Source organism: Archocentrus centrarchus, chromosome 17 (assembly GCF_007364275.1).
Source record: "Archocentrus centrarchus isolate MPI-CPG fArcCen1 chromosome 17, fArcCen1, whole genome shotgun sequence".
In the NCBI taxonomy this organism is placed as follows: domain Eukaryota; kingdom Metazoa; phylum Chordata; class Actinopteri; order Cichliformes; family Cichlidae; genus Archocentrus; species Archocentrus centrarchus.
In genome coordinates, this window is record NC_044362.1 from 29,738,129 (window position 1) to 29,753,228 (window position 15,100).

The window sequence follows — 15,100 nt, forward strand, 5'->3', positions numbered from 1 at the left end:
TGTTATGAGTTTAGAACATCTTTTCTCATCATGTTTTTGTTAACTGGCACACTGTTTCGTCCCTACGGGCTCTAAAACAGAAGAAAAAAGTCTAGTCTAGCCTTCGGTAGAGACTCAAGCTGCTCATTTTGCACACTGGACCTCATCTCCCTCAAATCCCATCTCAGCCCTTTCACATCACGCTCTCCACCCTCTCCAGCTGATAACCACAGATCAAATAAATCCTGCCATCTAACTACCAGCTATGCAGAGTCAGCCAGACTTAAAGCCCTGCTGTAATCTAAAGATGAGTATCGACCAGTGTGGCAGTTTGCCTCATCAGACTTCACCCATGGTGACAGCCAGCCAATAGCCTCATCTGCATCCCTCACTGTGATAATTGTCACCAATCAGCCATTTGATTGACACCACTTGCTAGTGAATAGCTGTTTGCGGCTCTACTAGCTGTCATGGCTTCTGATGGTACAGAGAGAAGTAATTTTTGTTACAGCAGAGGAGAGATTTAAGGCTGCTGGCCGGTACCATTACTCACGTTAGTGCTCAATAAGCTGTGTGTTAAAGCCAGCTAGCAGAGCCAGGGAGATAGCAGAGAATCCCTGACTGTTGCTGTAGAGTAAACACCAATGTGCTTTAAAGCTCACCAACAGCCTCCACTGTTCACCTCCCACACATTAAAAAAAAAGGCACTTAATTCTCTGAGTACTGCCATCCTGTTTTTGTCTTGGTCATTATAAGCTCCCTTCCTTAAAAACAAACTTTGAGTTAACGCTATACATGCAGCGCATCCTATCGTATTTTCTGCAAAGATAATTAAGTGCAACATCTGGCATCATGTAAAAACATGAACTTGATGAATGTAAACAGTTCTAACAAACATGAAAACTAAATTAGCGTCAGTTTGCATGAATCACTGAGAGTGGCTTCTGCCAAGACTGAGTGACAGCAGTAGTATCCAAAAACCACTCACAAACAGTTGTATTTCAGTTTGTAAACTGCACTGTGAGGACTACGCTTGATTAATATTCAAGCCAAGGGTGGTTTTTCACTCTCTGCCTGCTACCTGCCCTGCGTCTGTCTTTTCATCCACACATCCATCAATCTACCAAGTCAGCTTGGAGGCAAAAGTGTGAGAGATGGAAATGCAGACGCGGAGAAGGTTACCAACCAAAAGTGAAGAAAGAAAAGGAAACTGCTGAATTAGAATGAAAAGAGCGGGAGGGAAGGGTGACGGATAACAAAAGACTGTAAGACAAAGTGAAATCGAGAGGAAAGGAGGGGGCGAAGGTGATAAGGAGAAGAGACAGAGCTCCACAGGTTTCCTCTAAGGCTAGCCCCAACTTGATAATAAAGAACAGCGCAGCGATGAAGCAGGACGATCAATCTGCATGCTCCGCTAGCGTGCTGTGTTAGCTAGGAAACGAGAAGACGGCACAGTCCTCACTGGAGGGATTAACAGCGCTCGTGACAGCACAAGAAAACACACAGAAACACTCACACATATGTGCAATAACACACCCATAACCTACACTAAGCCACGCAGAAGTTTGGACACACTCACTCATTCATATGTGAATTGGTAATTTGATTGGTACTGTATATGTATATATACTGTATGTCATGATGTGCAACACATTATGCTTGCAGGATGAAGAGCTGCGGGGATGCACCATGGAGGTGGTGAGCAGCCAACATACCACTTCTCGGGGTAGAAAAGTGTCCTCCTGGCGTAAAACCAGCAGCCCCACAGCCCCGCCCATGGGTGTAGCTCTAAGCAGATTGACCACCTCCTCCTGGGTTCGCCCATTCAGGTCCACCCCATTCACCTGAACAGAAGACACAGTGATTGGGTTAAACTGGGTTAGATTATCGGTATGGATTATTATCTCAGGCTGTTTTAAGGTGAAACTGTTTAATTATGCCTTTTGGCCATGACAGAAAAACAGCAACACTTTGCATTTTTATCAAAGCGACCGACGGTTCATTTTCTAATTTGATTAGTTGATCAACTAGTCATTTTAGCGCTAGTTCAAACAAAGTTTGAAAGTGAGAAAAACATGAGGATAAAAGGATTGAAAGTTTTGCTGGAATAACCCCATACATTCAGAGCTACACAGTGTAATCCTTTATGCAAATGGTTTGCAATGTGGGATGATGCAACTTCAAAAGCCGTTCTGTTTTTGCTGCACAAGATAGCGCGTGAAAACATAGTCTTTGATTTAATTACAGGATCCCTATTTCCATTTAAAACAGTTACGAGGAAGGAATTTGTTACACTTCAGCAGATGGCAGGCAGAGTATATCTCATATTTTAAATTGCAGTTTTTCAAATTTTTGGAATAAAAATCACAATTTCCACGTGATGCGCATCTACTCTCCAGATCACACAATCCAATCACCATCAAAGACTTCATTACATGACTAAATTAAACCCTCCTCACACGCGCTTTGTTAAGTATTACTGCACCTTCCTGTGCTTACCTCTAGCAACCTGTCTCCTGCCTTAAGGCGGCCATCTTGGATAGCAGCTCCCCTAGGCAGAATATTCTTCACATAGATGGGTGCTGAGCCCCCAATGGGAACGTCCCGTGATGTTATACTGAAGCCGAGTCCCTCGGGGCCTGTGGGATGAGCGGGTGAGTAAGTAAGGGTCGAATGACAGAATCTGGTTGTATCTAGAGGCACAAGCAGAAGCTTTTCTATTCTCTTCTGTATCCCTGGATCTCAAGCTACTAAAAATATGTTCACATGCAGATGGTAAAATTCTCCTGTGCCTGAGAGGGCATAATATCGGCTAGTGTTTTGGGAGACATTTGGCTCAGAGTCAAGTGGGTTCTCTCATTAGGAGTAAAGGGTTGGTATGAATGTAGTTGTCCCACCCAAGGGGAACACTTGACCCATTAACAATGAGTACCTCATCTCTTTTAATAGAGCACACTCCTAACCAGCTTTTCCAGCACCATCATATAGTAAAAAGTGGTCCACCTCATGTAATCCACACGAGGCAGTTGTTTAGGCCACTGTGAATTAACTACTGCAGTATTGTGATAAGATACACGAGGATCTGTCTGACTCAGCTCAGCATGCAGCTGGCTCATTACATCATACTTTCAGGAAATATAATCAGTAGTATATCACAATGCTGGAAAAAAAAAAAACAATGCAATCAGTATTTTAGCAACAACAGTCGCTGTAAATTTCACAGAAATGTCTCATGGATGGATGGATGGATGTCTCTCTCTGCAGCATTTACGACATGCTTTAACCTGAAGTTCACCAAAGCTGAGTTCGGTGTTTTGAAGAGAATATACTAATGATACTCTTATTTGTCTTGTCACCTGGCCTTTAAGGCCGTCAGTATGCTGAGATGTTGCTAATCTACATTATTAACCTATGTTTATGTGGGTGGATGTAATTTGGCTTGTGTACGTTTTGCCTGCAGCCTCTTAAGAGTACATCATTATGAACCATTAGGAACGCAGGCCTCTATCTCATATTATCCATATTCCTAGCAGACAAACAAACATTTTCCTATTATTGGGCAAGTTACAATTGCAGGAAATGAGGAGAAATCCTCTACCCTGTCGGTAGAGCACTTAAGTAGGTTTGTGGTGAATAATTAAAGTAGTACATACATTGTAGGGCAATGGAACTGCCTGCTTTTAAAGTCTCAGTTTGAACCAGTCAATAATTATAAACAATTATGTAGTGCTAACACAAAAGTTCCGCCTGAAGAAAGGTAATACTTTTGGTTTGATTTTTAATTGAAGCCAGAGGAAAAAAAAAACATTATACAACAGGGTTAGAGAGGAGGTAACCAAAGCTTTTTCTCAAAGGCACTGCAGCTCCAAACTTTTCTAGACAACACCAGGAGGACCAGGACAGAAATGTCCAGACAATAAATATAATCTGGCTGAGCCCATGTGCGAATACAACTATTGATTATTTTAGTAATCAAGTATTCTATCAATTATTCCATCAGTTAATCGAGTAACCGGACAAGAAACACCTTTGTCTTATTAACAGTTCATCTGCATATTTTAACTTTAAACTGTACTGCAGTTTTTCGCTGTGTGAAACAAACTGCGGTGGATGGAGCAGCTGTACAAGTGGTCTAAACTGGCACTCCCAAAAATTTTGATTAAGGGACTATAAAGATACTTCGGTAAATGAACCATCTGAACTGACACTGTGTGTATGACTGTCAAAAAAGTTAACCTAAGAACAAGTATTCCTGTTGTATCGGAGTTTTGGCCTTAATCCCCCCCGGCCTGTCTGACTGAACCGATGAAAACAGTAGCACAACACTTATCCATCCTGCTTCACATCCTCTACCTAATCCCCTGCATTGATGAGCCAATCAACTTCCCGCAGGCTTTCGAGGTGCGGCATTAAACTCACCGGTAAATGCCTGTAGAGTTCCTGGATTTAAACAGGGAGGAGGATCTTTAAAACTCCCATTAGCTTGATTAAGACATACCTAAGCAATTTCCTGTGCAGAATAAGATTCTTTGATTGATTTTGATACTCCCCGGGATTTGCAAGGAGACCGGTGTCTGATTCAAGCACATAAACAATGCAGGAGCTTAATCTGCTCTCAAAGCTGTAGGCTTAAGTCGGTACTCAAAACAAAACAGATGAGCCAAACAGCCTCTTGGGAATCACTGTTAATCCCTGTAAGTGTCTGCTCCAACAACAGCAAACAAAGGTGGAATGAGAAAAGATAACATCTTTGACTGTGAACGTAACAGATCTGCTGGCATATCTTGCACAGAAAGCAGTGCTTTCACACGTGTCGTCAGCGAGCAGGCAGATGAGAGTGAGAAGGGGAAAGAAAAAAAAAAAAAAACCTGAGAGAAGAATAAATGGAAGGAACTGTGAGTCAGGAATTTTCAAGAAGCAGCTGGGCGTTTTTGTGTTTTATGTTCTGGCTTGATTCCCGTCCCCACAAGAGAGGCTTGGGTGAAAACTTCAACGGGCATATGGTGTAGCCCTGTCAGACTCTTTGCTGTGGCATTTGACAGCGCGCAGGGACGAGTGGCTGCTTAGCAACAAGCTCTCTGGCCCTGAGACCTGGCACCAACACCTGGAATCCTGTTGGCAGAGGTTTGCACCACCTGTGTCCACTGTCAGTCAAAGCATATACCAGGAGTGCTCCCCAGAGTTTTAGCCCCAACGTCGCTTGTTGCTCCATATTTCCATCTACCACATGCTGGCTGCTGCTATCACACACACTTGTTCGCATCTTGCATCAGTACGGATAACTCTGGATGCTTTTAAGCCTGTTACATCCTTGTTCACATATTCCACGCTTCTGTGTTCCTGCATTTGTTTGCAAGGAAAACTGCTTGTTTATTCAGTAGGAATAAAAAGGCTAGAAAAAACACACACAGCATCTCTCTAATTCTTAAAAGCCAAGAGGAATGCAAAGCATGAGAAGAGATTCACAGACCCTCTGGAAAGAATTTGGGAATACTTCAAAAACAAAATGACATAATACAGCCCTTCACAGGGGTTAAGATGTCCTTGTTTTTCTTCCCCAGAAACACTGAAGATGTTTTCTGATAATTAAAGTTCCAAATGTTTTTCTAGGTTAAAAAACAAACAAACTGTATACTGACTGTTATGGCCAATCAGACTGAGAAACACAAGGTTAAGTGCTGGGATAGTGACTGAGCCGGCTAAAGAGAGATCAGTCAAGGGCAAAATGGCACACATGACTCTGACTGTTCATTCTTTAACAAACAAACAAATAAATGTAACAGCTTTGTAATAAATATCAGTTAATAAGAAATATGTCTATTAACATACATGAGAAATTGCTTATTAACACAAGTAAGACGCCGTTCTCTCTTAAGTAAATAAGTGCACACTTAACTGCTAATAAATGCATCATATAGTATGTGCTAATCTTAATTAGGCTCATATCTGCATAATAAGAAGCAAGTTACCTTCAAGGAATGCGTTTGAAAAGCTACTAAACAAAGAAACTCCTGAATGTCTTATAACCAAAAATAAACATGTTTATGATGCTATTAGTAATGCATATAGTTTTATTAATACATAATCAATGTTATTAAGGCGCTTATAGGACTAGTAACAATTTATTATATATTAGGTTATTGTTATACCAAGGTCCTTAATATAAAGGATTAATAATTGGGACACTTTTATTAAAAAGTGTGAATGTGGAGTCCTGTTTAGTCACACTGTTTCATTGCTGGATTTACCAATAAAAAACCAACACCTCTAAGAGCACTAAAGTAACTTTTTGTTGAGTACAAGCAGTTTTGTGGAAACAAGCTTACCTTTCTTCAGTTGAATGCTAAGTCTCCTCCCGACTTTCTTTGCATATCCTCCTGTTGGGGTGGAGTTTATCCCCTTCTGAGGTGAGTGGGCGTGACCTGTCGGGGGCTTGGCCGCAGAAACCGCGGGGTGAGTCAGAGGGGGGTAACCATCAGTGGGATCTGAGTGAGGATGGGAATGAGGGTGCGGATGGGAGTGCGGGTGTGTCTGGGAGCCGTGCCGGGACATCCTTTGCGGCGTGTGCTCGATGCCGGACACAGTGCTGCCGGTGAGGGAGTCGGGGCTGAAGCGGCCCGAGTTGTACGCGGTGTTCCTCTCGGCATGGGACAGCTGCTCGTAGTGGGCCTTCATCGATGACGGCACCACGTGGAACATGATAACAGGAGAGCGCATGGCTTGGCGGAACATATTTTGGGCTCTGGGATAAAAAGAGTGGGAGAGAGTTTAAGAGTTTAAGGAACAGAAATAGAAAGGGGAAAGAATGGATGCACAGAAAAAGTCAATTACTCAACTGATTCCAACCCTTCATACTATTATTAACAATCAAATCCAACACTTCAATTCTCATCTGTACAAACTTGCCAAGTGGAGCACATCTACCCAAAGTCTCTCAAGCACACACACAGCCATCCGTACTATATATAAAATCCGTCTTCGCCCACCTGAACATTCTGACATGTTAATTAATACTCATTGCCAGCGTGAGCGGCTCTAGAAAGTGACTGAACCCTCCCCAACAGCTCCCTCACATAATCCCCTCATTTGGCTCCAGATGAAGGAGATCTCTAGCCGTCGAATACTTTTTGCAGAAAATCCTCTTTTAAACCCCCGTCGGTGTGAGCTCGTGTACATTAGGTGTGAATGGAACCTTATGTTCGCTGTCAGCACCCTGTAAAAACGGAGCCTTGTTAGCGCCACCTGTTTCAATAAAGCAAACTTCGGTCCGCTGACAGCTGGATGGACGCTTGAGAAAATGGTCAGCCCCAAGAATTGCTATAGCTGTCCCCACCCCTCAACTGTCAACCAAAAGCTGCACAAGAAGAATTTCTTCAGCAGTGAAATTCCAGGCCCGTTTTCCCAGCTACCAACAGCTTTCCCTCTAGAGGACGGTCTCGTCACGGCGTCTTTACAATTTCAAGCTGGATCGAGTGTCAGACGGGATGTAATCTGCTCCCGTATGAAAATAAATAACAAGAGCAACTGTTGCACTCGTAGCAACACTACGTATGGAAGCTTTGTTCCCACCCGTCGCATAACTTGTGGCTCCAACAGCAGGAGTTGCTGGAACATGACAGGAATCAAAAGGTTGATTGACTCAAACAAATTATTCTTACATACCCCTACTGATACTTTTGGTTTATCAGCCTAGTTTTGGCAAACAGTTCCCACCCACTAAATAGTTCCTAAAGTAAACTGCTGACAGCACATTCCTTGCATTATCCAAACAGGAGTACTGTTTCATGTAAGAGATTTTGCTGAAGAAAAACTCCATTAATCACCATTATACTGCAGTGGTAGCAAAAATCTCAAAGCCTTATCAAAAATTAATCAAGATGACCAGTGGGGCTTATGATAAACTGGAAATTATAGGTGTTATTGATTTATGGTGTTGTCTGTATAAATTTTGGGAAGACCAACTCTTTAAGTTCCATGCATCCAACAAGATACATGATTATGCACCTATACATGCTCATGTGTGGGTGGTACTTTGCATAATAGGTGTCTTACATAATGTGCATCACTTTGGAATAGTTTATTGCATTTGAAAACATGCATACACTTTATATAAACTTATGCCTGTAAAAGAACATTACAAAACATGAGCATCACTGCATTGCTGATATTGCAAGGAAAACTGTATATGCAGCACAAACGTGCACATGCATCATACAGGATCTAGAAAATGGGCGGATGGGTGAGTTTGGTTAGGCGGGGGGGCAGAAGCAGCACTGAAAAGCAGAAGCTGTGAATGTTAGGAGATTTACTCCCATTCCTTCCAACAGAAGAAAAGAGAAGAATAGGAGTCCAGTGGAGCTGTTACTGAAACACAGGGGAATAAAGGCTAAGAGGATTGCAGGGACGACTTGAGCAATTGAGGTGCTGACCTACAGGAGTTAAATAGGGAAAGGTTAGCTTAGCACAGTGACAAGCGGCAGAGAAGCCTGTGCGCTGGCAGGAGAGAGTAAAATAGGCATGAGGAGAGAGGAGAGCAGCAAAAAGAATGGTTTAGAACTATGGGTACAAAAAAAAAAAAAAAAAAAAAACCTAGGGAAGAGGCAATGGTGCGAAAAAAGCCAATCACACAGGAAGACCAGGGACCACCAGAGCTCAACAATGGCTCCTGTGAGCTGCAGTCTTACTGTTCAAATCTGATGTTTCGCAGGTCTCCGTTATTGATACGGACGATACAGTCGTTCTCCTGGAAGAGGCCCTGTTGCTCAGCCTTGCCTCCCCTCTCCAGACGCTTGACCAACAAGCCAAGAGTCCTGAAATGTTCAAAAGTTCATGTCAAGAAGATGCAGTGCGCACGGATTCAACATGGCTGTTAAAACTCCATGGCCAGGACAGCCAGGTGAAGAATATTTGCTCGCTGTGACTTTGATTTTGTGCCCTGTGCAAATGTTGACCCAGTGTGCTTATGTGAGGTTATAAAATCTTTGTAGTGAACACTGGTAACCACGATGTTTTATACAGTTTATATTATTCTGATCACAGAAAAGCATTTTAACAATCCCTCTTCCTATGGCCAGATGGTTATCCAAGAATCATCAATGTGAAGCTAATGAAAAGCCCCCCCCCCCCTTTTTTTTTTGGCAAAAAAAGACAGCCATGCCTAATTGCTGCCTCTGCTTCATCATGCAGCACTAGTGAAGAGAGTACAGTGTGGTCCTGTCATTTGCATCATCAGTGTACCAATGAGGCTTATGAGAGAAAATAGTCGCATCGCATCAGGGTGCTTTAGAGGCTGTGTGTGGGGGAGGCATCTATTCAAAGGCAATCAACACATTCAAAACCTCAAATGTAGTTCTGGTAGGGTTGACACTTTGCATGTGTTAATTTTCTAACCTCTTAAGCTCCTCTGTCCCTTTTCTGAGTACAAAGTAAACAGAGTGGTTTCTGAGAGCAATATAAAAAAAAAAAAAAAAAAATATCCAGCACTATTAAAGAGTGATGGCAGACAGTAGCCGGGATATCACACTGTAGCTCCTAGGCCATGCTGAGCTTCAACGGTTGTCGCTCTGTAATCCAGTGTGGCAAACTGGCTTATGCCTCCCCTCACAGACACAGCGAGAGGCTACCTTCACCTGAAAGGGCGCTTTTTGGATTATAGACCAGAGTACGAGGAAGAAAATCAGCTACGGGTAGGGAAGACGGTGCAAACCTAATCGAGTCTTCTTCGGCATACAGTCCGTGTCTGAGAGTATCAAGGATTTTTCCGAGGTAGTATGAGCAAGCGTTGCCTAGGTAAATTGGGTTGATTTTAGGCTTTAATACTTGCCCTCGCCTTAGCCTTATAATTCAATATGAATGGGAATGTGATTACTCCGGGGGCAGAAAAGTTCAGGAGTTGAAAAAGTTCAGAGACAATTCCACTGATTGAATTTGAGTGAGAACACAATGTGATTTGCTGTGGAGGGGCCATTTCGCTGATGAAAGCTGGGCATCTTAATCTTGGTGTACCACCCAAACTGACATTTCCCCAATATCAGAAAAGCACATTATAAATGTGCTTTTAGGTTGATCAAGTTGGGCAGAGAGAAAAAAATGATATGATCTTGATTTTCAATAAAGTACAACAGGGAGTTTATGGTCAGCGATGGTATTTACGAGTCTTAGGGTAGATTGATCCATAAAGGAAGTCTGGGAATGTGTGGCGCTGCAGCTGGCCAGTGGGAAAATATCTGAGGCAGGAAATATCTTGGCACTGTAAAATTATATCAGACCTAAATAACCTGGTCAACACTGGGATTTATAAGTTTTTAAATTCTTGAAGTCTCACATGTAAACATCAGGTTTAAAAACAAGACTGTATCACTCAGCTGCACGGCGTTTGTACTTCATAGTTTTACTATAACCTCAAAGGGGTTCGTGATTTGGATCGCGACCTTCCCAAACCAGATGTGAAATTCCACTAATTCCTTCAGCGCTTTGTTCCATGTGTGCTTCTGAATGTGTGTGTACAGATGTGTGTGTGTGTGTATGTGTGCACTACTCAGTATATTCTTTAAATAATGTAAAGCTGATGTGACAGCAGCCAAGGAGAAATAAAACGGGCACCTGCAAACCCTAAACAAGCATGATTGATCACTGTAAACTGGCAAATTGCTTCATGATGCCGACACGGCGGTCGTGTGTGCGTGATTGTCGTTCAGCTTGTATGAGTGATGAAGTTATTACACTTTGCCACCGAAGAGGAATGTCTGGCATGCACGGCATGTGTGGGTGCGTTTCTGAGGTAATGCAGCACACTTCTCTCCGGGGGTTTTTGCAAAACTCAAAATTAACACATTTTATGACATTTGTTAGCAGAAAATAAATTCAACGAAGGAAGAATTATTTTATGAGTCTACAATAAGGCTGACAAGTCATCAGCTAAAGTGGCCAATTTTCTTTTTTCATTTTCTTGCTTAAATATAAAACCTGTCAGATATGTGCCAGCGGCAAAAACTACAGCTACAAGTGAAAGGATATATTAAACAAAAAAAAAAAAAGCAAGGAGCAAACGTCAGCAAAATTCTAATTAAACACAGGCCATCAAAGTAAAGAACTGAAACTTGATTTAGCATAGAGAATATAACAGTAATGCTACATGTTATAATTATGTTCTGCATTGAGCACCGAAGCCCTTCCTGTAGAAATCTAAACACTCAAGTGTCTGATCTTTACAGTGCTTTTGTCTGGGCTGCAGTGATCGTTATGGTGTGCTTTGGCCGGTTTTGGAGATAACGGCTGCAGAAATGTGACGCAGTCAGCCAAAGATGAAGACTGAGAATCCCGGCTGTGCACAAAAACAGCCAAACGCAACGACGCAATCGAGAACAACTGAACTTTTCCAACATTTCCAGCGACTCTTTTCACCGTCTGTAGGTATCTCTGCCTGAAAAACTGAACAGTTTCTGATGCATAAACTGTAAATAAAGCATGCAGTATTTTGCCCCAGCTCCTGTTTTTTTGTTTTGTTTTTTTTTTGCATGCTGCATCACAAATGTCTCCCTTCTCGTGAATATGATGGAAACAAGTCATGCTCGACATAACTCAGATCACTGTTAATGTTTACATCTTGTAACACTGTCAAGAATGAGACTAAGACGCTTGTCGTGGATTGATGCACTCTTTTTCCTGCAAAGTGATATAGTTGGTGGATGTTGCTTGGTAGAAATACTTCTGATATGAACCTAAATACAGTAAATGTATTTTCTGGCTAATGCAATTGAAGTGTATTATATTCAAGAGTAAGCAGACAGCTGATATCCTCAAAACTGGGCAACTCACACCAAAAGAATCTAGATGGATAAACAGCCCTACGTGTCATTTTGTCTATTTTGGCCACAGACATATTTTAAAGAATTTAAGACCTTTTTAGAAGTTAAACCCTAGTTAAACCTGCAGACACCATGTCTGCATGGCTCTCTCCTTTATTCTCTTCTAGCCTGTTTGAAGAGCCCAGCAGCTCTGCTCTAGATATTTTTACCTGCGGTCCCTGCCACTGAAAGGCACCACGTGGATCCCCAGAGGCCCACCGTCGTTTGACACCTCCACCAGTTTGACAATGTCTCTGGGATCGGAGACGGATGAATGACAGTTGGGGGGGGCAGGGGAGGGGGAAGTGGAGATCAGAGGAGAGGGGTGACACCATGTGGGCAAAAATAAAAACAGAAAATGAGACAATATAAGACAGAAACATTATGGCAACAGTGCAGTGGTGCAAATAAACAAATAAAAAAAGACAAGGAGGTGTCAGAGGAGACAAAAAAAATACAAAACAATAAAACAGAGCAGTCCAAATAAATCAAACACATGTAAGGGAAAACAAAGAAGGTTTTCAAAAAATCCTCACACCCACAACTTGGATTTAAGATGATCTTCGGAGGGTGTAACGAGACAAATGCAGTGTGTTTGCTTTTTGGGGCGAGGGACCTTAATCCTACGACACATTAATATCTGTGGAGTGGAAAATTGCCCTTTTAAAGCCGGAATTAAGCCGCATGTAAGTGAATGGGTGCTGTTTGAACTTGTACACACCGGCGAGGAAACTGGGTGCTAATTAGAAAGTTCGTAAACCAAATGGCACAGAAAAGAAGTCAAATCAATTTAACCACAACGCACAGACACATTTAACAACAACATTTCCAAGAAACGAATATGTAAAAATTTGGTGTTTTCCATTGTACTGCTAATAAGATCCCTAAAGAGGAATTTAGCTTCCTCTGCTCTGCTGGAAAATGTCTTCTGGCAGTACTCTGCTGAAATGCACAGCCAAACTTGGCAAGGAAAAAAAAAAAGTAGGCAAAATGCTGACAAAATATTGGCTCAACATATCAGGTTGCTTGAGGACAACAGTAAAAGTTACTGAGATCTGACAAGTGTGAGCATCAGTGAACTGATCAGCAACACTTTCAGGTTAAAGATGTGTTCATGCGTCTCTGAAGAGGAATATTTCAAGTTATAGTGCCACATTGTTTTTTCAGCATGTATGATGACTTTGAGTATAAGTGCAGGTGTTTGCAGATACGAAGCAACACAAACCAAAATGTTAATAAAGTCCTGCAGTATGAAGAGCTGAAGTTCACTGATGCTTTGCCTTTTTGTATCTAGAACAGTGGTTCTCAAATCCAGGCCTCCCAGCCCGGTGTCCTGCAGGTTTTAGATGTGTCTCTGCTTCAACACACTTGAGTCAAATATAGAAGTCATTAGCAGGACTCTGGAGAACTTGACTGCATACTGAGGAGGTAATTCAGCCATTTGATTCAGGTGTGTTGGATCAGGGACACATGTAAAACCTGCAGGACAGCGGGCCACGAGGCCTGGATTTAAGAACCACTGATCTAGAAACTGAAAACTGATTAAGAGTGAAGATGCACAAAGCGATCCTCAAAGCTGAACACAGCAATGGGGCAGATGTAATAATGAAAGACCTGACAGACAGGTGCATTTCTAAGGATGTTAAAGTATTTATATGTAAATTAATATTGGTGCTGATATCCTTTGACCCCTTAAAAGCAAAACTGTTCCAGCCATTTGCATTTCTGAGGCTGTCCCATACACTGGCATATTTTCTAAGATGCCAATCTAATCCATTCGCAGCTTTGATACAATGACTATGATTAGCCCAGGGAAAATGGGCCCCTTATTGACAACTAAGAGGCAGGAGAAACCAGAGTCTCTGGGAAATCATAGGAATAATAATACCATACCTGCATATTAAACTGGAAGCATGCAACAGAGCAAAAATAACAAAACAAAACACAGTTGTTAATAAGAGAAGCTGAATGGGTTAGTGCGTGGGAGAGCTCTGATGGCGAGACGAGGATCATTTTGCTCCCACAAAAGAGAATTATGTAAATCAGAAAGCAGGGCTGAAAATGAGATTTTCAACAAACAAACCTCAACTACAATATAGAACCTGCTGCTTTAGCTTTTGAGTGCCTATTATGTGAAGAAAGCAAGGGGAGAACAGATTTACTGCGGTCAACTTTCAAGAGACGTTCTAGTCTCAAACAGCCAAAGTTGTTACTTCTTTATTTTAGGTTTTGTCCATCATACTTATTATCACTGCACACACCAGGCTAATAGATATGTTGGTAAAATCGACTTTAAAGCTTTAACATCACAGAAGGTTTATGTAGGTGTGGCAACACCAAAAACATCACGGCTTTCAGTCTAAACCTGTATTCAACGTGTCATACTGATAAACGCTATACTTTTAAAAACATGCATACAGTAATTCAATGCATAAGAGAGCAAAGGCCCCAACTGTGACTGATCCTCAGATCAGTGTCTCTTTTTGAGTTTCAGCACTCTTTACCAATGGCAGGAAAGCGAAGGGGGAAAACGGGGAAGCCGATCAGTACGTGACTTACTCTAGTGACCTCACAGGAGTGCGGTCCATGCAGGAGTCAGCTCGGCCAACTGGCTCGATCCTTCCGTTTTCTTCTTCTCTTGCCGCCTCCTCCTAGAACGAAACAAACGCAAAAAGAAGAATTTAAAGTGAGTGACACTCACAAAGCACAAGTGGGCTTGAGCCTAGAGATCATCTGAAACATGAAGCTACGCCATCACATAAGTATGAGGTAGATGAATACTGCTCTAGTTCAAAAGGATTCAATGATGTCCACAGGACTGTTGGCAACGCGCAACCATGACTAAATGTCTGCACGGTGAAACCGCATAAACAATTTTCCAGTTTTTCTTGCCAGCCAATAAAGTGGCTGACAATCACTTGCATTAGTTATGGTTTACAGAAACATTATGATGACAAGAGGCTATACACCATTTTCTGCCATTCCAGTTGGTCCATATGTTACACTGGGCACTCATGCTCGCCCGTGACTCTGCCAGCATTTGTGTCAGTTGAACGCCGTCCAAGCGGCTTACGGTTTCTCACAGACCTCCAAGATGTGCCGCTATGATACAGCAGGAGGTTTTCAAGACAGATTTCAGAGATCAGGAATGCAAAACCACCGTGTCAAGGAACATGTTGAAAACGGTGCCGAGTTAGGGAACAAAACCTCGGCCTTATCTTCAGAACCTAGTTTCCTAGCTGGCACAATAAACGGGACAAGACCACCAACAACAC

General features: G+C 42.2%; 1 protein-coding gene across 5 annotated transcripts in view; it reads right to left on the reverse strand.

The window, feature by feature from the left end:
- Positions 1-15,100, reverse strand: part of pard3ab (par-3 family cell polarity regulator alpha, b) — a 188,165-nt gene that overhangs the window by 46,817 nt on the left and 126,248 nt on the right. For 3 of the 5 annotated variants that reach the window (XM_030751152.1, XM_030751151.1, XM_030751150.1), the window contains exons 6-11: positions 14,385-14,476; positions 11,996-12,079; positions 8,664-8,789; positions 6,306-6,721; positions 2,479-2,618; positions 1,695-1,823 (exon numbers count right to left, since the gene is read on the reverse strand). In XM_030751152.1, coding sequence (XP_030607012.1) covers positions 1,695-1,823; positions 2,479-2,618; positions 6,306-6,721; positions 8,664-8,789; positions 11,996-12,079; positions 14,385-14,476 — 987 coding nt within the window. Of the gene's footprint in view, positions 1-1,694; positions 1,824-2,478; positions 2,619-6,305; positions 6,722-8,663; positions 8,790-11,995; positions 12,080-13,718; positions 13,731-14,384; positions 14,477-15,100 lie in introns of all 5 variants that reach the window. The other 2 variants (XM_030751149.1, XM_030751153.1) reach the window with 2 other exon arrangements.